Consider the following 23,159-nt stretch of genomic DNA (forward strand, 5'->3'; position numbering starts at 1 on the left):
AACGAAGGGATCACGGGTAAAACATTTCCTTCTGACAGCTGTTTCGCCTATCAAAGGCTCTTCAGAGAAGGTGATACTGGATATTGTAATTGATATGGCAAATAACCAGGAATACTTATAAGGTGGGCTGAGGCTTCCTGCAGCTTCATCTGTGAAAGGAATTCGGGTGTACACACACCCATTCCCATAGCGCTGCACATCCGAACCAGTTCCGTTATTTTACAACGTTTCGGCACTTGGCCATCGTCAGGTAACAATGAATACAGTACCGAAACGTTGTAAAATAAGGGAACTGGTTCGGTTGTGCAGAGCTATGGGAATGGGTGTGTCCACCAGAATTCCTTTTACTTATAAGGTATAGAAATACCGGTAACTTCCAAGCTGGAAGGCTGTTGGAGTGCGCATCCAAGACGTGCTAGAGCTGATCGCCAGTTAGGTGTAGAACGTCAGACTCAGTACCGTCGGTCAGTATCGTGCAATGTTATCACATGAGCTGATTGTAAAGTAACTGAAGGTGTTAGTGGAAAGCATAGCGTATTAAACTAGTAGCTCCTTGGTCCTCTCTTCTTCTTATAAACCAGCACAAGTTGGTTGACTTCGTCGACCCAGCTCTCCCTAGCACCCAGTTTGCATTCCGCCCTGGAAACTCGACCGAAGATGCGCTGGCACTGCTCTCGGACACCGTCCTCCAAGCTCGAGACAATAGTTCTGTTGTAGCAACATGCCTGTTAGATATGAGTAAAGCCTTTGACAAGGTGAAGCATGCCACCCTCATCCAGGACTTGTTCAGCATCAGTATCTCCGGCACAGCCCTGAAATGGTTTCGGGACTATCTGTCTGGGCGCCATCAACGCGTTCGTATGGGCTCCCGACTGGGCAGAACTGTACCGTGCACTTGTGGTGTGCCGCAGGGCTCTGTATTAGGACCCATGCTGTTCTCCCAGAGATGTCCCTTCTGAATCTGCGCCGGCATCATCCTTGCAGTTTGCGGATGACATCGCCCTGACATGTGCAAGACGGACAGCGCAAGAGGTGTCTGATGCGCTCAGCTCGGCGGTTACCTCCCTCTCAAGTTGGCTGGACGCTAGTGGTCTTGTATTAAATGCAAATAAGAGCATGTATTGGTTTTTACCAGCAGCCGGACGTGGTTGTACGATGTCGAGATGATGTCCTTCCGCACACCACCAGTGCGAAATACCTCGGCGTCTTGATCGATGAACGAATGGCCTGGCAACTGCAAGTTGACCGGTGCATCTCACGCACTGCTAGGAAGATCCGTAGTCTGTGGCGAGCGCGACACTGCCTCACTCTAGCTAGTCGAAGCAAGTACTTCCTATCTGTCATCATGCCGGATTTGATATATGGATCGTCAGCATAATTATGGCTCCGGCTTGACCCACAACCAGCTAAACCGCTTACAGGTAGCCCAAAACCGCGCGGCAAGGGCGGTGTTCGGACGACCACGATTTACCAGGGCCAGTGGCCTCTTGGAGAGGCTCTCTGTTTATCGCCTGGACGAGGTATATCGCCAGGAATTGCTCGTGCTGGTATGGCGGTGCGTTCATAACCGTGCCAGTCCTACTCTGCAGGCACTGTTCGTTTGCAACTGCGGAGCAACTCGCCTTCAGCGCAGTCTGGGCCTACAACAACCAACAGCCAGAAATCTCGTCGTTGCCTGTTATGGAACCATAATTATACCTGACACGGTGCGAGCCATGGGCAACATCCTAGTATTCCGCCGAGCTGCCATTCCCTACACGTTGTAGACTGCTACACAGTTGTTCATACCATGATATTCAGTACCCACGAACTTTGCAAAGCCGATAATGTGATAATGTACCGTGGTGCGTGCACCAATAGTACCACCACTTCGTAGACTGCCTCCCGTTCCTTCCTGTGCTCCTGTCTTTATTCTCCTCAGCTGTGTACTTCAGCAGATCAATTCTGTGCTCCAGTCCTCTTTATTCTCGTGAGCTGTGTACTTGTTTTGCTGTTTGTTTGGTTTATTTGAATTTGCGCAGTAACCGTGTACTTCCGCTCTTCTCTCCACCCTCTTCTGAATTCGACTCTCCGCTGGCCTTCTCTTCTCACATCCCCTTACATTGTATTGGGCTTCCGCAGCTCCCCCCCCCCACCACCACCACCACCCACCACCACCACCACCACCACCCCACGCACACACTACATTCAATGATTGTCACAGAGCACAACTCAACCATTCGCTACCCTGTTATTGAGCACTCCTGCTCGTTTGGTCTCGCGAATCCAAATAAAATCAATCAAGTTATGTAGAACTTAGAAGTTGCGACTTCGGCGGTAATAGTCATGAAGTTGATTGTTCCAACTAGGAACACACGCTTCTTGCCGAACTAGACACTTGACTGACTCACGACTGCCATCCGGAGCACACGAGGAGCACGTCGCACCTTCCACTCAGCAAACCTGCAAGAAAGCACCACTCCCTGCTCAATACACGGTGTTTCGGGGAATTCACCCCTCATCAATTGAGCTTGAGTAGGCTGAGGAAGATTGTGCCTGAAAAGCAGCCGAAACACCGTGTATTGAGCAGGGAGTGGTGCTTTCTTGCAGGTTTGCCGAGTGGAAGGTGCGACGTGCTCCTCGTGTGCTCCGGATGGCAGTCGTGAGTCAGTCAAGTGTCTAGTTCGGCAAGAAGCGTGTGTTCCTTGTTGGAACAATCAACTTCAAGTTATGTAGGACAAAATATTACGAGTTATGACTAACTGAGTTACAAGTATGACTAACTGAGTTATAATAATGGTGATGCCATCTTCAGTAGGTCCGTCAAATAGTAGTGGTAGATTTTTCTTTTGAGCAGACGAAACCAGACGACACTTGCAGAAACCAGTACGAACAGTGCACCAGTCACACTCCACAACAGCTAGCAGTTTTTCCTGACAAGCTTTGTTTCGTTCCAAATGTGACGTTAGACGTCCAATATGATTTGTTGGCTGCCACTCGGCTCCTACTTTACACCCATCTTTGTCACCACGTCAGTATACTTTGTGACGTGTAGTTTTTTAGCGCAACCTAATCTGTGTACCTCTCTTTCTCCTTGTGATTGACTTAGCACCTGTGATAGTTGTGTCGGTAGTGTTCATAACACCTCCGTTCTACACTATTTCATTCGTGTTGATTTGTCACACATGACAGTTCGTTGAGTGTACTCGTATTGCGCCAATATCTTCCATAAAACAATATCATTTAGTTCGACCCATTTCATTCAACATCTACCTCTCCTCTGATGAGTTCCCAACACCATAATGGAACGAAATAAGGCTTGTCAGGAACAACTTCTAGCTGTTGTGGAGTGTGACTGGTGTCTGCAAGCGTCGTCTGGTCTCGTCTGGTCAAAAGAAAAATCTACCACTAACTGAGTTATGACTAACTGAGTTATGACGAACTGTCCACCAACCTAACCGTCCTTCTCCTGTTTCACCATAATTATTTAATTAGCTCACCATCCGAGTTCAACAAGTCATGTACATAATCATTACCAATGCGTTTAGCTGCACACAATGACCAGTACTTCGTGCATGCCAAATCCATTCGAAGGAGGCTGGCTGTCCGACATATCATCCAGTCGTGATGTATTCCGGGAGGCAGTACCGGTATACAGGAGCGCCCTGACCAGTAGCGGTCACTCTGAAATGCTGGAGTACACCGAAAAGGCAAAAAGAGGAAGAAATAAGAAAAGAAGAAGGAAGGTAATTTGGTTTAGCCCTCCGTTTAGCAGAAATGTATCAACGAATGTGGCCAGGTCATTTCTGATCCTAGGGGCAAAGCATTTCCCTGCGGCATCAAAGCTTCACAAGATCTTCAACAAGAACTCGGTGAAGGTGAGCTACAGTTGCTTACCGAATGTAGCCGCCATCATCCGTGGACACAATAACAAGCTACTCAGCCCACAACAGGAAGACCTGCCATGCAGCTGCCGAGCGAAGCCTGACTGCCCTATGAGAGGAAAGTGCCAGACACAGCAGCTGGTCTACAAAGCCGAAGTGAAAAGCAGTAATGTTAACCCAAGTATGTCTGGAAACTGAAGGAGAGACGGGAAGACTACTCGATCCAGTGGAGTATTTCGGAACGATCACGAGCCTACAGCAACATCAGCAAGAGTTGCCAACTTTGCCTCTCGGAGAAGTTCCGGATCATAACCGCGGATAGAGCAACATGCCTCAACAAGAGAAGCTAGCTCATCTCGAAGTGTAGACATTCCAACAACTTCATGCTCGCAAACTACACTGGGGTCACATGATGAGATATGTCGTGTTTTCACACACACACACACACACACACACACACACATACCACACACACACACACACACACACACACACACACACACACACACACACACACACACACACAACCACATATTGCGCCATTATCCACATTGGTATCTGCTATGTATCACAGACTACCCAACCCTTTGGCGTGACACAACTCCCACTGAAACCTGTCTTGATTCCTGCGTCGGTTCTACATGTATCTCCCATCTTGGTTATAGCAATATACCTCAGTCATGACACTTGCACTCACACTCCGCACAGTGTATTCCAGCGCTGATGTTATCTCCTCAAGCTTCGTGGTTGCAGCACTGCATTAGCCTACATTACAATTACCCTATATAACTAGCGAATAGCATCATTATGTGTTATCGCCTGATGAGTGTTTATGAACACAAAACTCCGAGTTACGAGAAATATTTTCAATCCCTGTTGTTCTGCTTTCGTGTACTTCGTACATGTGCAGACTTAACAGTACAGTACAGTACAGTACAGTACTCAGTAGGTCCCTGTTCAGGATTCTGCCCATACGTTCACTCACACATCATACTGTCATAATGTGCAGCTCAAAGTAATCCAAACATGTAGCATGTTCCTTGCCCTCGTTGACCCCTCCATTTTCCATTCCATTCAGGCTCTCAGCTGCACCAACCACGGTGTGTAATGTGTATTGAAAAAGACTGCCAATAATTCGCCAGGCGAGGCATCGTAAGAGCAATGATGGTGACCGTTGACCAATAAGCGTTATATTCGCAACGTTGCACATGTTCATATTTTTGTTTGCCATTTTCCAGTACCAGTACGTGTTCGTCCCGTTTTTCCTGCATCTGTTTTCTATCCATTCGTAGGGCCATGGTGTTTAGGATTATATTAGGCCTGTTCTGAAAAGCCAACAACAAAAATTCGGTTTGCCCACTTCCCCCGACACAAACTTAGAGAGAGAACACGGAAGCAGATGAGCTGCGGAAGGATAAGTTCAGGGTGAGATTTTAATGACAAGTTATTTTGATAAATTGAAAGGAGCCTGTTTCATAGTGCATCACGATGCCAACGGATCACGTGACATTCACAGTACGAAACGCTTGACTGCCTTGAGGTGCACATGCAACAGTAACTCTGCAGTGAAACCAAGACAGCACTACCTCAAACTTTTGAATACAAAGACAGCACTACCTCACACTTTTGAATACAAAGACAGCACTACCTCAAACTTTTGAATACAAAGACAGCACTACCTCAAACGTATGGATACAAAGACAAAGTGTGCTCTGTATGATACAGTCAATCGGCATGCTGCAATTATCACAGCAAGACCACAACCACATTATGTACCAGGCACAGACATGGATGATTGTGAACGTGGAGGACGGGGGACATTGTTCAAGCATCGTGCGTTTTGATGGCTTTAATGTTCGCCTCCAGTTGGGCAACCTGGAAGTTGATGCCAGCTTGCGACTTGATATCTGTGTCCTTGCTATCCCATGTTTTCACTGTGGTCAGGAATGGACCTGACGCCTTCATGAAAGCATCCTTGGCCTTCTTGACAGCGTCCTCAATCTTGCCAACATCCTTCTTCTTCGCCACACCTGCTACGTTGATAACGGATGGTTGAATGGCGGCAAGAAAGGTTTCCACTCCACTGTTCATTTCGGAACTAAACAGAAGTCCTTCTGACAGTTTGAGGCCATCAGGCATTTTCGTGACTTTTCTCAGTTTACCTTTCTTGATGGCAGCCGTGATCTGATCATTCCACTGCTTCAGATTTGTCTTGGCATCTTTCATGGCCTTGTCAAGTAGTTTGAGCATCGTCTTGATTCTGTCCTTGGCTTCCAGAGTGTCCACTATCTTGATGGTGTTTCGGATGAGTTCCTCGATCATGGACGCGACAATCGCTGCCTTAATAACTTGCTTGATGATCTTGCTGGCCCCCTTACCGGCAGCCTCCTCAACGGCCTTATCGACAGCTTCTTCTGCCGCTTGTTCACCTGCTTCCTCACCAGACTCCGCTGCCACGTCGGCTACTGTTTCCGCCGCAGCTTCTCCAGCGGCTTCGGCCGCTCCTTCGGCCGCTGCAGCTGCTGCAGTCTCAGCAGCAGCCTCGGCACCTGCTTCAGCTGCTGCCTGGGCAGCCGCCTCAGCGGCTGCTTCGGCGGCTGCTTCGGCTGCCGCTTCGGCTGCTGCCTCTGCTGCAGCCTCAGCAGCCGCCTCAGCTGCTGCCTCAGCGGCTGCTTCGATGGCTACTTCAGCAGCAATTCCAACAACAATACCCATGTTTATTTTGTCAAATGAAGAATGCAATATACCTCCTAGATTGTGCGATGGGAGCACGAAGGGAATAAGTGGTCTGAGTGGCGCATGAAAGCTAAAATATATACTCTTCCCGATCCCGGCCGCGTAACCTCAGGTGAAGCCTGCATGATTGCACATGTACAGGACTGCACTAGTTCTGGCGTACTGAGTTCTATTGGGGTCGGTATGCACACACTACACAGTGACACACAAACACGCGCACGCTCACACATAATCATTGTGTCTTGGCTCTAAAGCTTCGCATACTTGTACTAGTAGTGATAAGTGGGTTGACATTGAATGGTGTTTGTTAGTTGAACATTGCACGACGTGCTATTATTCTAGAGTGCCACTGTAAACTGGACATACATATACATGACTGTACAGTAAGGCTGTTTGGGGCATGCTGGTGACCCTAGCAAAGGGGACATGATCCATTGACGAGTGACGGCAAAACCAACCGCCAGATGTTAGGCAGCAGTCAGCAAGCTCCGCGATCGCCACTGACTGTCACAGGTACACACATGTACTTGTAGGCTCAGGACAAAGAGCATTTTCGTTTTGTATTTCTCAATCTCAGCTGTTGACAAAGAAAACTACCGGCCAATATCAGGCAACACGCATGTGTCCGTCCATTGATTCAGAATCAGAGGCATGTTGTCATTCATGCCCCTCACGACGCCAGCGAGACAGCTGTAAGGCCACCACAGTCGCCGCCACCCTAGCAGAACGCTGGTGTTATAGTCAGTGATGATCTCTGCTTGGGATAGCCAGATCAGGGCATGTGTCAGCTACCACACTGGCGCCATGCAACTTCTTAAAAGTTTGTTGTTGACGGCAGTCAACCTCTGCATGCCTAGAGGACTATTGGTACTTGACTGTAGCTCCTCTACCAATGACTTTTGTAAGTCAAATTTGAAAATATTGGACTGATGTCCTGTACATTGTTCTGACGTGTATTTGGTTTGGTTATGCGGAGGAGTGAATTACTCTTATCTTGATACAATCGGCATCATCATTATTAATTAAAGAGCAGAGTTCATCTGGCGTGCCCTAACTCAGAACACCAGAGTGGTAGGACAAGGTTCTCCAAACAGACCATTTTATTATTTACCTTTTTTACAGCTATGGACTCGGACAGCTGAGCCAAGGAATAATTTATACAAAAGAAAATGGCCAGCTGTAAAGCCATGCACCACAGTCGCCGCTACTCTACCAGGACGCTGCTGTTTTGATCAGTAGTACAGTACAGTGTGATGATCATTTAACGGCTAGCGCCGCCAAGAGCATGGACAGCAGCCAGGAGTATGATGTGGTCTTCTTGGATTTTGCCAAGGCATTTGATCGCGTCCCGCATTCTACCCTTCTGGCCCTTCTACAACCACTATGCAACCCAACGGCTACTACTTGGTTTGCAGGTTACCTTGAAGCTCGCAAGTTACAGGTCAAAGTTGGCGAAGACCTTTCCCCCATCGCCCCTATCTCGGCGGGAGTTCCTCAAGGTTCCCACCTTGGCCCCATCCTATTTCTCCTGTACATTAATACCCTCCCGAGATCAATCCCTGATGGCAACAGGACGGAAACATACCTCTATGCTGATGATACTGATGATACCATCTCGAATGGCGGGTGAAAGCTCTGTTTCTCTGACTTGAGCGACTGCGCTATGACCTTTGGACAGAGTCGCTTAGCTCTATAGCTGGTCTACGACCTTGTGGAGACTTGTGCTTTAGTTCATCGCTTTCCAGGAAGCTCTAGATCCGGGCAATTGAAGCATGGATGGATCCCAGAGTTACGAACTTTTTGTACATGTTGTATGCAGCTCAAATGTGAGAAGATTGGACTGATGGCCTGTGGATGTGAGAAGATTGGACTGATGGCCTGTGCATAGTACTGATATGTTTAGTACCTGTTATGGTTATACGGAGGAGTGAATTAATCGTATCTGGATACAAATGATGTCACTATTAAAACAGATATAACGCAGCGTTCATCTGGCGTGCCCTAACTCAGAAAACCAGAGTCCTAGCCCAAGCCCAAGGCTCTCGCAACAGACCATTATATTGCGCATTTCACGACGCAGATAACGTGCATGCATCAAAAGCATACTGCCCTGGGCACATTCTCAGCTCACTACTCATTGTTGTAATTACTTACGTCTGTGTGGTTCAGGATATCCAAACAAGAAACTACATGGCTGATTGTATTTCGATTGGTTCCTGGCACTTCCTGCACTCTTCGCCAGTTCATATGATGTGTAGTCCACAAGGTACATGTACATAATACAACCATGCTTCTTCACTTTTGAAACCACGCCGTGCATTATTCACACTTCTGGCCATGCATCACAGTGTTGCTAGTGGGAGAGTTTCCGTTTCGTGAGTCGCAAGCGCGCACATCCACACACAAACACACGCACGCACACAAGTATTGCCATGTTTAGAAAAATCTGCGAACAACGAACTCACGCTACTTGATAACTAGCTACTAGTGAATGCCAGAGTCACCGCGCGAATGAGCATTGTCTCCAGTCCAGTATCCATGCGCTTCCGCTGGGAGCTTCGAAGTAGGAGGTTGTAGAATCTGATGAACGGACTGAAACTAATCACTTACTGTTTCAGAGCATACACTACAGGACGACTAGTCACATGCGGAAGTTGGTTCTAAACAACACGGGCTGCACATTCTGTAATAGCACTACCACTCCTGCTATCTAATGTGTGACGCACATCATTCTTACTTGGGAACATTAACATCCAGTAGATGGTGGTGAATGAGAGGTCAAACTTTAAACAGATTATATCAACGAAACAGTGCCCAAAACATTTGGCAATTGTTTATGAAACAAGGCGATTAGGGCACGCATAGAAGCGTTACCGGTCTTTGCGTCAACACAATGATCCAACCTCTCACCATCGTCCGCACTCAGTTCCGGCCGACCTCTTTCATCGAACCAGCAAACCTTCAACAGAATGATACTGATTGAATTATTCCTTTAGTGATACATGTACATGTACGTGTACGTGTACGTGTACGTGTACGTGTACGTGTACGTGTCCACGTTGCCAAAGCTAGACGTACATATACATGTATTATTGTCCTTGCCTGTGTGATCGGCGGGGAGACAAAGATGAACATGTGTATAAACGACGTTAGTAGTCACGTGCCCTGTGTTGTTACTTCTGCTGCTGCTGTGAACATGATCCTGTCCTCCCCGGAAATTGAAAGACCTGGTTTACCCACTGGGATCCTGCCCCCCCCCCCCCCCACACGCGCGCGCACACACGCACACACACACACACACGCACGCGCACACGACACAACACCGCAATTTGTTGCTTTTCATTCACATAGCTTTGCTCTACAAGACCATCTCGATTGTTGTTGCTTGAAGGGATGGGAGGGGAGGTACAAAGATGCAACAGTGGAGAGCAACGAGAAAAGCAACTTCTGCCTTCTAATTGTCCAGTGCCCGTACAAGAGGCTCATGAGTCATGTGCCATGACTGTACCGGCCCATATTTTACTTTTATGTTCGGCTGGACTTCTTCATAACTGAAACAACAAGGAATGCCTGTGGCGTAGAGTTCAGAGCATCCAGTAGTATTCTACGATCTCTCCTTACTGTGTGCTCTGCAATCACAACTAGTTATACACATGTACTTCCAAAGACCTCTGGGCACACTAACGGCAAACGGCTAATTTCATTATTATGAGAAGAGCTTGAACTGTGCACAGGGGAACACAGCAGCCCTATCTAACCCTTGGGCCATGTGCCTGGGGATTCATACACGGGTATAAACTACCGGATGTAATTATGTTCTCAAGAGTGCTCACTGCTCAGACGCTGCCCAGCGGTCACAGGTCACAGTAATCCAGTTCAATGTGGTGCCTGCTACAAGCAATAACACTTTTCCTGTTTACCACTACCAGTACAGATTTCTGCCGCAGAGGCAGCTCGCGCATACTAGTATCGCAGCTGTCCGTAAAATCGACCTACTCAAAGTCAAAGCCTACAAATAATTTAATTTCACTGGTAGATCTACTAGTCTACACTACGTACCTGTACCTGTTACTGTGCATGTACTAGTACTCGAGTAATCCACACCACTTCCGTTAGCCTTGTAGTGAGCATACCGGTATGCACGGAGTTTGGTATTCACCGTGTAGCACTGTGTAGCATGATTAGGATGAAATACAGGATATGGGAATTCTTTATCACGGGTATATTCACAAAGGTTAAAGAGTTAAAGACCATTGCGTATACCCATGCAGTAAGAACCAAATCAAAAGAAAACAAAAAGGATTGTTGGCAATAAGTAGAACACTCAACTGATGTGTAAGATTGAACACATAATCTGGAAAAGAAACCTACATTTGTATAAATTATACGAACACTATTATTCCCTCTCTATGTAGGATGAAAAGAAGTTATTCTACTGACTTGCAGATAAATCATGCATGGGTAGCGATGTTGTAGTGTGTGCTTACAAAAAACTGCTTTAATTCGGAGAAAGATCCCGTTGAGGGAAGGTTGGCCAAAGCCAAGGCAATTCCAGGATGTTCCGATCTTGCGAAAAAGATGCTAGAAACGGTTTGCGACCATGGGTGTAAAGTAGAACACCCACGCCTTTATTAGGGCGGTGGGCAGTGCAAGATACATGTACATGTCCATGTACATGTGTGGTGATACTCAGTATTGCCAAGCTATCCTGGTGTTAAGGAAATATTTTGTACAGAGCGGGAATGTAAATGTACCCATTAGAAACCTGACCACTGTCTGTCTCCTTTAGTCTAGAGCTTAGACTTACACTGTACATGACTGTATACGTACACTGCAGCCTGTATAGCCCTGGAGGCTGGTCTGGACAGAATGAAAGACGTTCCTGACCAGACTTTCAAAGTCAAAAACGACAATAACAGCATGTGACTCTGATTGTGAGCAAATTATGTGGAATGGAACACTAAAAGAAAACAGTACCATGCATAGTGCATGTACATGTACATGTACATGTACATGTACATGTACATGTATGCTGTAGGTGCTACCGTGCGAGTGATCCGGCCGGCTCTCTGAGAGTGAGACAATGCCATTTCACACTTTTATTGTCTACAAGTACAACAACAACAAAACTCTACTGTATTCCAGTGCCAGCACACAGGTAATGCCTGTCCGAGTTCTTGTTATGAAGCTTAAATTGGTCTGAGGCGCCAAGCCGTGATCTTCCCGGATAATTCCCACTCAACTCAAAATTAATCGTGTGTTTCCGCAGTGACCTTCTACCCAGGGAATGATGACGTACAATGTACATGTACATGTACAGTCATGTAGTGGCGATGTTGGCATGTACAGTCAGTACGTGTACAGTGAATTCCGATGCATATTTTGGCAAAAGCAGGGACAGGGTGACTGTGTACGGTGTCCCGCTCAGGTCTACTCTAACTGTCTAAGCATACTTCACCCGTCCTAATACATTGTTTGTAGACCTTATGTTTAGTCTAAGTTAGTAGAAGAACAACAGCAAAGTATTAGTTGTTGTCAAGCGCTTCCATAGAGGGCTGGACTTGTGCTTTATACCTGGCATTCAGTGTCACCTGTGTGAATGCCTCTGTCACCTCGATCAGGTTGTTCTCATTAGCAGGTGTCATGACCTGAACCAGGGCCAGGTACTAGGTGGACATTGTCAGATTGACACGTCTTTCTCAACAGGAGCAGAAGATTAGATCTACAATGTACATGCTCATCGTAGGCGTTTGCACGCTCCTTCTCTTTCATCATCGTTCAAAGCTGTGGCCAGTGTGGGGTAGTCAATGTAGAGCAGAGATGATGTCTTGAAATGATGTCTTGAAATGATGTCTTGAAATGAATACAATCCACACAAAATAACCAATGCGTCATTGTACTTGTGTAATACGACTACTACGTAATCGCATACATGTCCATGCGCCTGTAATCCTCGCCGCTGAGTGCACGTCTGCACGAGACTGCTGCACATGTCGAAAATGTATCAGGTACATGTACACAGAGTTTACCGTTACGGTACTGATCATCGTAGTGTAATCCGTAGTCCACACTAAACGCAGAATGAATTATTTTCGTAGCCGATATGCAGCTTTCAGATGTCCTTACAAGCAGCTGCTGTGTTCTCGTCAGTGTCCGTTCTACCAAGGCGCTGAACAAAATTTAGAATTTCTTTCCAAAACACCCACGCTAGGCTCGTCTGAACCCCTGTAACTACCGGCAAGACTGAAGATGGGCATCGTCGTCGGCATCCTAGGAGAAGTTGGAGCAGATGCAGCTCTAGAGGCAGCAGGAGAGGCGGCAGCAGAGGCCGCAGCTGAGGCAGCAGCTGATGCTGCAGCAGAGGCCGTCGCTGAAGCTGTGGCAGAAGCCGCTGCTGAAGGAGCCGGTGAAGCAGCAGCAGACGCTGCAGGAGAGGCGGCTGGAGAGTCTGCCATAGACGCTGCACTGGAAGCGGCAGTTGATAAGATCGTGGGAAAAGGTGGAAGTGTAGTCGTTAGGGAGGTTGTCAAGGGCATCATCATTGTCAAACTAGTGCAAGAAATGTTACAGAAGATCCTCAGCTATGTTTCCAGTATTGAAATCGGCAGCACTGTGACTGATACACTGGAAGTAATACAAACAGCACTGAGCGAGGCTAAAGAGAACGTCGACCAATGGAACAGCCAACTCGTCAAGGCCATCGAGGCTGGCAAGCTAAAGGAAACAGTGAAATTGCCAGACGGCGAGGAGGTGTCCGTGGGTCGCATATTCAGTGCTGAGATGAACAGCACGGTGTCTGAATTTCTGGAGAAAGCTCGCCGAGCCACCCTCAAGATGTCCACCACAACAAAGGACAAGAAGGACAATAAAGACAAGATTACTCAGTCCGTCAAGAGTGCCAAGGAAGATTTCCTCACAGCAGCCGAGCCATTCCTGGAAATCATCAAGGTTTGGGACAAGAAGGATGATGCAATCAAGAAGGAGGCTGGCATTGACTTCAAGGTGGCGCAGTTCGAGAAAAACCTCTCTGCCATTCGCAATTCGGGTCTTTGACGAGTGAACAATTGGTATTGCATTTTCCCAATACGATCAAATTTTGCTTACAGCATGTGGGAAGATGATACTTTGTACGTGTTTCATTTTTGTACTGCTAATCACTCTATCACAGTACCAACAATGATGTCCCAGGCGAAAAAGAACTTTCTGTAAATGTTTAGATGATTAGACTACAGTACGGTACGGGCTCGTCATGATGCGAGTACTGCCACTTCACACATTGGTGGTGTACTATCATTTTCGGTACTTTCCGCGCATGTACATCTACAATGTATTTCATACCTAAAATTTCAATAACCGGACAAACACTAACACAAGTAATACAATAGGGGACTGGCCTTTTGCGCTCATACCAAACATTTTGAGCACCTAAAAGTTAGTTCCGAAATTAAAGTACGTTCTTCTCTTTGGTCTGTTTGGAGTTGACTCAACACGTGTAAGTGCCCCTCCCTGCATGTGCGCTCTTCTGCACTCACTGAGTGGGAATGTTGCTATACGTACATGTACATACTAGTCCTGGCTGTACCGCTAGCATCATTCTGTAAGAAAATATGGTTTTGAAAAGTTAACCTTGAATAATTAGTATTGCTAACGTACATTGTACACAGCATGAGGCGGAACTGCTTCGTGGGAGACAGCTGGGAGAAGTGAAGTGAATTAGGGAAGGAAGAAAAGTCAGTCAGATACTGGCACGTTTTTTGTTTTACGGACACGTTGAACAAGCATCCCGGTGCTTTCAATGGGCGGCATGATTGACTATGATCAGTCTGGATCCGTTTGAATTTCTCCTACATTGTACATTTGGTTGGGTTCGCAGGAAAAAGGGGTTCAGTAGGGACAACACAATCTGCTGTCGCACCACACGTCCAAGCAACAGAGGGGTCTAGCTGTTTACGTCTGGAATAATTGACATCCGGATACCTTTCACACACAACAGACATTCTTCCACTTCCAGTTACATGTGAATCCAGCAATGATCGGGGGAGCCGTGCATGCGCGTCAAAACCATTACCAAGGATTAGGTTCAGGCCTAAGCCAGTGCAGATGTCTCATGATACCTCCAGCACACAAGATGGAGCTGTGCACGAAATCTGGAACCTAAGAATCTAAGAACGCAACGTACAATATGTATGCTAATGGTGTCCCCGGGAGTCCCGGATCTGGGTGGGAACCGATATAACTACACACTGTACGTGTATGTAGCATGACGTATCCCTTTGTAAGGTATCTTTGTTGACAGCTAGTGCACTATTGCAAGCCGGCTTTGTACAAAGGCTTAGACCGTGATGCTACTTATCATTGTACTAGTAGGGAAGGCTCCTTCATATCTGTATGTACTAGCAGCAATCTAACAAGCACTGCGCAAGCTCTATTTCCTTCCTGACACATATCCAGTGCGCTGACATGGAAAATGCAACGGCAGGACATGCTGCAACCTGTGTACGACTTCAGTATTATATGGGCGTGTTTGCCATCACCAACATCGCCATGATGACGACAGGTCTTAACAATATGCCTTCTTCTTTCGTTTTCGCTGAGTAGCTAGATTCCTCTCCAATACAATCGCTGACAACAGCCTACTCTTCGCGTGGTAATCCCTTCACTCATCTCATTCACATCCCCATATCATAACACATTCTTATAACACAATGTTTACGTCCACAATATGCGGTATATCCTTGTACAGCTGGAGCATGCGTCAGCGTAGCACATGACAGCACTCCATCAGGGCACTACAATTAAGATGTCAATGACATTATTTTTGACATTGATCATTGATAACAATACTGCAATGTAGTACGACACAGTAGCATGCTGAATCTGGAACACACGACAACATTCGCACTACAGTACAGCAGGTCACTGATTATCACAGGATGGTGCAGGTTTGCATTGAATATCCAATTCCTATTCACTCTGCTACGGCGAATTGGATCACAATGGCCAATGCATTGAATAGCCATTAGTAGCAAAATATGTACCTCTGTTTACGAGGCTATTATGCGTGGCTGAATAGGCCATGGTTCTAAATGGTTAACCGGTTATAAATCGATCTGAATGTACATGTAGGTACATGTAACATGTACCTAATTGTAGGTGAATAGGCCCCCTGCTCTGCCGCAAATGCACCAGTAAACAGATACACTCTGGACGAGCGAAATTAGGCACTGTTTGTCCTTTCTAATCTACCGCCGTCCCTCTGCGCTGTTCAGACGTCTGAATAGAATTGAAGGTGAATAATTGGAAGCAGAGCAGCTGCCAAAACCGACATGTACATGCACGTGCATGTCGGTCTAGTAAGGAGTGCACTGCAGAACAGAAAGGTTCCTCTGAGTCGGAGATAATAATAATTATTCTAGAACACTACGAAAGATCACACACTTCAGTGCCTTCAACAAGAGCATTACATGTTTGAAACGTTTCACAAGTACAACTGTCGTTCCTTCTCCTCTGGTGACGTTTCGCAAAGTTGCTGCTGAAGAGCCTGATACGTGAGCTCTTCCTACGTGTAATACAGTACAGGTGCAGTACCGATGATTATTTTGATGTGTAGGCAGTACTAGGCACACACAACAACACGTGCAACGGATTTGGATGGTTGATAGGTAAAGTAAGACCAGATTAAATAATGAGTTTGTGATGATAATTACATGTATGACTATGAATGGCAAGCTGCGAAGATCTATTGTACAATCATGTACATGTATGTACATGTACATGTAGCTCATCCGTGATGAGTCGAGACACATCACTTCTCGCACTGGTACGACCAGAGCCTGTGCCTGTGAGGCTGTGGCAGAGGAGAAGCGTCAGGCCCATGATGACCATGACTGTGCAACCTATCAACTCCCACTCACCAATCAAAGACAGCCTGGCCTGGGGACATGAACGCGACTGGTTCGACATTGAATATTAGAATAAGAAGTGAACGCGACTGGTTCGACATTGAATAAGCAGTTCGCACGTGCCACATAATTCCAAACTTCCGGTGGCACCACTCGTCTTTTCCGCGCATTATCATTCCTAAAAACCTGTACAACAGGTAAAAGGCAGTCGTATACTCTATTACTAGTAAACCCGGGTTTACACAACTGCCTGACCTCTGGCTCTACTGCCAGTCCGCAGTTACCGATTGCTGACTTGAGCGACCGCTTTGTGTATGAGCTTGACGTCGTCGATGACCCTTGCAGGGGGGTGTGCTGGGGCTTGCCAAGGCAAGCGCCGCCACACAGGTTGGCGTCTTGATAACAGCTGGTGGTTTAGACGAGCAGCTGATCTGCACACGGTGCTGCTATACACTGTCATTTCAGTGTCATAGAGGGATATGGCTATGTGTCAAGAGGACCAGTCTTACTGCGTCATGCCATGGCATGGGTATGCGTTTGAGTTTGCTGCATTAGGCCCTGCACCGGTTTTCTGAACGACCCACGCAGACTCACACAGCGACTCGGCTAATGCAAACAAATCATGAAACGTGAAGCTGGAATAGAGACCGCTGCCAGTGATTCCGACGTTGATAATCTTGCTCTACGATATCCGAGTGCGGTAGCAGCTGTTCTCTATCGGACTTTGTACACACGGCTGCGAATAAAAGGCGGACGCATCCAATGCTAAAGCACAAAACATCGTTGTTTTTGACTTATTTTACTTCTTGAACCTACACAAAGTTCTTCGCGCCAATATGGGTATTGTCGTTGGTATTGCTGGTGAGGTTGCAGCTGATGCTGCTGCCGAGGCCGCTGCTGAAGCAGCAGCTGAGGCTGCAGGAGAGGCTGCAGCAGAAGCAGCAGGAGAAGCGGCTGCTGATGCAGCTGCAGAGGCAGCAGCAGAAGGAGCAGGTGATGCTGCAGCCGAAGCTGCTGGCGAAGCGGCGGGAGAAGCAGCAGCGGAGGGAGCGGTAGACGCTGCTGTAGATGAGGCAGCTGGCCAGGGAGCAAGTCAGATCGTCAGGCAGGTGATTAAGGCTGTTATTATTGTCACCATGATTGAGGAAGCTATCCGAAACACCATCAAAATCGTTGAAGCTTACGAAGCCAAGGGTAGAATAAAGAAAATGCTCGAGCTGCTTCAGAAGGCTCTTAAAGACGCCAAAGACAACATGAAGACGTGGAATGACCAGATCACCAAGGCCATCAAGGATGGAAAGCTGAAGGAGACAGTTAAGTTGCCTGACGGACTGGAGCTCAATGTAGGTAATCTTTTCAGTGCTGAGATGAATTCCAAGGTCAGTGACTTCCTGTCCGCTGTTCAAGGTCCCCTGTTGAATGTTAACGCAGTGGCCAAGTCCAAGAAGAAGGACATCGGAAAGATCGAGGATGCTGTCAAGAAGGCCAAGACCGCATTCCTGAAAGCCGCTGATCCTTTCCTGGCAACGGTGAAGACCTGGGATGCCAAGGATGATGCCATCAAGAAGGAGGCTGGTGTTGATTTCCATGTAGCCCAGCTTACAGCCAACATCAAAGCCGTCAGGGATCACGATGCTTAATCCTCTGGCCTCAAACACAGAATTATCGCACCAAGCCGCTGTGAATCATGAATTAGTATTCCATTTCATGACCAGCTATAGAATTGTCTTTCGTTTATGCAGCTATAGAATTATCTCGTTTTTGTATTTCCTTGCAGAAGCCAGTGTTGACTAGTGAAGACTTTGGCATCTCCTGCTATAGAAGATTGAGTTTAGTCTCTTTCATCCTCTGTAACACTATAACTACTTTGAAACTAGTTACTTACCAATCAATTGGTACAGGTGTGTTTTATGAGAACACAAACGTTCCAGTCATGCAACGTAGGGGAAGCCTTAGCTAGCTACCCAGGGGTACTGTTCATCCCAGAACATGTTCTGGTAGGCACATCATACACAGATAATTAGACCAGTTTTTGGTACGGATAATCGGGACAATCTAGTTAGATAAGATCAAACCCTTCAGTTCAGGCGAATTACGGGAGAGCCCTGGCGTATACTGCGACTTGGTTCACGGATGACCTCTCGTCTAGAAGCATCAATAAGGACAAAAGAAACGTGGAGACGTGAAACGGATCATGGTTCTGAGAGACCAACATTCTTGGACGCAGATTACTCTAAAAGAGTTGCCTGTTACAAATCTGATTATGGGAGACTCATCCCCCCCCCCTCATCCACTCATCCACTCTTCCCTGACTGACTTATGAGGTATTCATACAACACTAGGATGTACATGTACATGCACGGTGACATGTATGGGCGAAGGGGTGGCCCGTCGGTGCAAATGTCCTTTCTTGATGTGTTCATCAACACGTAGGGATGTGAGGATAATGCTCGAAAAGGTGGCAGATTCTGCTCGAAAAGCAGTGAAATTGGCAGAACCATACATGCGGCAATTCCTCGAATTCTGCTCCATTTCTTTATACACATACCAAACATGCATGAAACTTACCAGAAAAAGTACCGAATTCTGCCAATTTTTCTGCCGGCATTATCCGCATAATTATGCCTATCAACACGTCAGGTGATGCTGCCGCGAATCAAGCTCATTTTACTTTATTTATGAGGAGCAGTTGTTTGGATGAGAGAGTGACGCCTCTCAGCCATGGTGGTTCTGTTCTTGAACCCTATGGCCTATGTCTTTCGCTAATGAGCAGGTGGGTTTGAGGACCCGCAGTATTCTGAGTAGCAGTCGTAGAAACAAGAGTAGCTTGTTTCACGTCGGAACTTTCAATGTTCGTGGACTAAATTCAAATTTGAAAAAGAATCAACTTATTTGTGACCTAACAAGATATGGAGCTGAACTCTGCTGCCTGCAAGAGACGAAAATCTCTCAGGGCTTCGATGGAATTATTGATAATTATCGACTCCTGTGTCTTTCGTCGACCTCTCGACACTATGGACTTGGATTCGCCGTAAAAATAAGTTTACTGCCCCGAATTCACAGATACTGGAGTATCTCTGACCGGATCGCTGTGCTGCAGCTATGGCTATCCGATAGAACTCTGTGCTCGTTTATCAACGTTTATGCACCAACATCTGGACGCGTTGCGGAGGACCCTGCCTGTCTGGATGAATTCTACAACAGTTTATTGGAGACAATTCAGAAGCTTCGATCATCAGCCATGCTTTTCGTGATAGGTGATTTCAATGCAAAAGTTGGAAAACGTTCCGTTACAGCTACGGGGAGACATGATTTGTCGTGCTGCGGAGCACACTCAAGAGGCCGCCGCAATTACAGTGGACAGGTTCTGACTGACTTTGCGTCGGACAACCACCTGTTTGCTTGCAACACTGCATTCCAACACCGTGCGGCACATATCACAACATGGACAGGATGGCGTCACAACCCAGACGGTGGTTCAGCAATACCCATATACAACCAGATCGATTATATATTCTGTCGGAATAGTGAGCGTTCTGTGGTGGAAGATGCGAGGTCATATGCGGGGACAAAGATGGAGAGTGACCACCGCCTTGTCCTCGCTAAAGTCAACCTGACCAATCTTTACAAGAAATTGAATGCGCCATGCATATCAAGGGAGACCAATGACAAATTCAGTGTATCTGAATTCAGTGACTTGAGCAAGAGGGAGGCATACCAAGCGGCAATCGAGCGGGGTCTGGAATTGACATGCCGTGAGATGGACAACATGGGTGTTGAGGAGCATGCCCGGAAGATCACCGGCATTATGAAGGAGTCAGCTGCATCATCCATTGGCATAGTACCAAAAAGAAGAAAAGTACATACAAATGGCTATAACAATGCCATTGAACAGCTAGCCGAGAAAAAACGCAAGTTACGTTTGGATCTCACTAACTGCAAAGACGCTGGGAAGATTTCTGAGATGAAGCAAGAACGCAATCGCATTTCACACCAGATTCGGCGGGAATGCCTCAAGATGGCATCGAGCAGGCTTGATGAACGAGTGGGAGAAATAGGAAGAATAAAGAATGACGCAAAGATGTTCAAAGCAACCCAGCTACTCCGTCGTCAGAAACAATCACCGGTTATCGTTGAGGATGCTGAAGGCAAAATTATATCTCAACCTGCGGAATCGGTGGAAGCGGTCAAGGAACACTTCAGAACTATATTCTGCGACCAGGCACTAGCAACAACTATGTTGGAGAGGAGTGAAATGCCACTGAACCGATCCATAACGACTGAGGAGGTGTCCAAGGCTGCAAAACGTTTAAATAACGGCAGAGCATCCGGCCCCGATGGAATCCCGGCTGAGCTCCTGAAGTATGGGACGCAATCACTGCATGGTAACATAGCCACATTATTCAATAATTACGCTAAAGATCAACGCATCCAGCTTGGTGATGGTATATTGGTCCCGTTGCCGAAACCGGGCAAGAAGAGAGGTCCTCCTGCAAATTTGCGGCCAGTCACCCTTCTAAATACACTACGCAAGCTACTGTCTCTAATCGTATTGACGCGTATTAAGCCGGCAGTTGATCAATACCTCTCGCCCTGCCAGAGCGGATTTCGCAGCGGGAGAAGTACAGCGGATGCTGTGTACTCCTACAGATGGTTGGCAGCAAGATGCCAAAGAGTAAAGGAAGATATCGCCATTTTGGGAATTGATATGTCGAAAGCCTTTGACACTATTTCAAGACCAAAGCTCATGAACGTGCTGGAGACTATTGTGAACCGGGACGAATTACATCTTATTCAGTGCTTACTTACGGATACCACCATTAAAGTACGGCTAAACAACATCCTGAGCCAGCCACTTGAAACATACAATGGGACTCCACAGGGAGATTCTCTGTCGCCGGTATTGTTTACGATATACCTGGAAGCTGCGTTAAGAGAAGTACGAAACCGTCTACCGCCGCGACCAGACCGAGACGTCCAGCTGCTTCTGCCCGGAGAGTCGGAATATGCAGATGATGTGGACTTCATCAGTACCGACCAACAGTATCTAAAAGATTGCCTTCCTACAATATCCTCTTCGTTAGCAGAGTGGAACTTGAAGATGAATGAGGGGAAGACGGAACACACCATGATAAGCAGACAAAAGGATCGAATAGAGGAACAGTGGCGACACACAATAAAGCTGGGCTCGATGCTTGGAGTGGATGAGGACATAGGCAGACGAAAGCGGTTGGCTACAAGCGCACTTCACCGGATGTGGGTGATATGGCTGAGAGGGCAACACATCAGAGAGTCTCTACGAGTGCGCCTCTATAATAGCTTCATTCTACCAATCCTGCTTTATAACTGTGGCACGTGGAGTCTCACGGGGACACAGGAGCGGAAATTGGACTCGTTCCACAGGCAGCAGCTGCGAACAGTGATAGGCATTAAATACCCGCTCATAATAAAGAACACTTCCCTGTATAAACGCACAGAATCTCGTCCCGTGAGCCAAATCATCAGAGATGCTAGATGGAGGCTGTTTGGTCATGTGCTGCGTTTGGAAGAGGCAGCCCCAGCCAGACGTGCCATGGGAGCTTACTTCTTAGGGGGTAACGGCCCCAGCTTTAGGGGACGCCCAAGAACAACGCTCCCGCGAACGCTCAATAATGATCTCAAAAAGCTGAAAAATAATACCGCCCTAGAGACTGGCGATGACTTGAACATGCTGCAGCAGCTTGCCCAAGACCGTCGACAGTGGCGGGAACTGGTGAAGGCTGTATGTAGCTGCTAATGAAACAATGGACATAATTTATACCTTTATATATAGATAATGGAGATGACTGCAACAGGCTGCAGCAGCTCGCCCAGGATCGCCCTCAGTGGCAGGACCTGGTGAAGGTTGTATGTAGCCGCTAATGCAACAATGGACATAACTTTGCGTTTCCATCTTGTCTTTTTTGTGATTGTGATGCTTGATGTGCACTGTGCTTCCTCGCATTCACTTGCTCCTTCTTGCAGCTTGTCTCTTTTTTTTCTGTTTTTTTTGTTTTTTGTTTTGTTTTGACGCTCTGTGTGCATTGCGCTTCCTCGCGCTCACTTGCTCCTTCTTGCGGCTTAAGCGAAGGCTATATGTGAGCTTTATAAGCTCACTGATGCTAACGCGAATAGAGCATAATAATAAAATAATAATAATAAGTTGTAGGCAGTGCGGAAAGGATTGGAAGGATGTATACAATGAAAAAGATAAGGAATGAGAGAAACTGGAATTGGTATTGAAGGACTTCAAGATGAAAACAGTATTCGATTTTCTGCTTCAAATGTTCAATGTTTTCCTAATGCAGAAGTTGACCCTACGTACATTGTACATACATGTACATGTACATGTATGTACGTAGAGATAAGGATGCTAGACCGACAGCTGACAGACTGTATACATGTATGGAAAGAAGACCCAGGCCCAACAGCCTGGCAGATCTAGCAGAGGATTTAAAGTCACCTGAACACTCATCCTAGTATGAGTAGCCGTATGCTGGGTTGCTTAGCTCAGAATACTTGTGGGATTGATATAGATCTGTATTATTAATAGAGGTTTCTAGTGTGCTCAATTCAAGCCAAGCAGCGCAAACATGGGAATAGTTGCGGGTGTTTTGGAAGACGTCGGTGCGGACGCTGC

At 46.8% G+C, this 23,159-nt stretch overlaps 3 protein-coding genes across 3 annotated transcripts; 2 read left to right on the forward strand and 1 right to left on the reverse strand.

Annotated features, from left to right (window-relative positions):
• Positions 1-5,263: 5,263 nt before the first annotated feature.
• LOC135808919 (uncharacterized) lies at positions 5,264-6,669 on the reverse strand. The gene is made up of 2 exons (XM_065322167.1): positions 6,525-6,669; positions 5,264-6,440 (listed from the first exon to the last, which is right to left on the reverse strand). The coding sequence occupies exons 1-2, from the start codon at positions 6,576-6,578 to the stop codon at positions 5,688-5,690; spliced, it is 807 nt and encodes a 268-aa protein (XP_065178239.1). The 5' UTR covers positions 6,579-6,669; the 3' UTR covers positions 5,264-5,687.
• A 6,179-nt stretch (positions 6,670-12,848) lies between these two features.
• On the forward strand, positions 12,849-13,652 carry LOC135810409 (uncharacterized). Its single transcript, XM_065323903.1, has one exon. The coding sequence runs from the start codon at positions 12,849-12,851 to the stop codon at positions 13,650-13,652; it is 804 nt and encodes a 267-aa protein (XP_065179975.1).
• A 3,685-nt stretch (positions 13,653-17,337) lies between these two features.
• On the forward strand, positions 17,338-18,141 carry LOC135810410 (paraneoplastic antigen Ma6F-like). Its single transcript, XM_065323904.1, has one exon. It carries the CDS (start codon positions 17,338-17,340, stop codon positions 18,139-18,141), a length of 804 nt encoding a protein of 267 aa, XP_065179976.1.
• The last annotated feature ends 5,018 nt before the right edge of the window (positions 18,142-23,159 follow it).

The sequence above is a fragment of the Sycon ciliatum genome, chromosome 2 (assembly GCF_964019385.1).
Source record: "Sycon ciliatum chromosome 2, ocSycCili1.1, whole genome shotgun sequence".
NCBI lineage: Eukaryota > Metazoa > Porifera > Calcarea > Leucosolenida > Sycettidae > Sycon > Sycon ciliatum.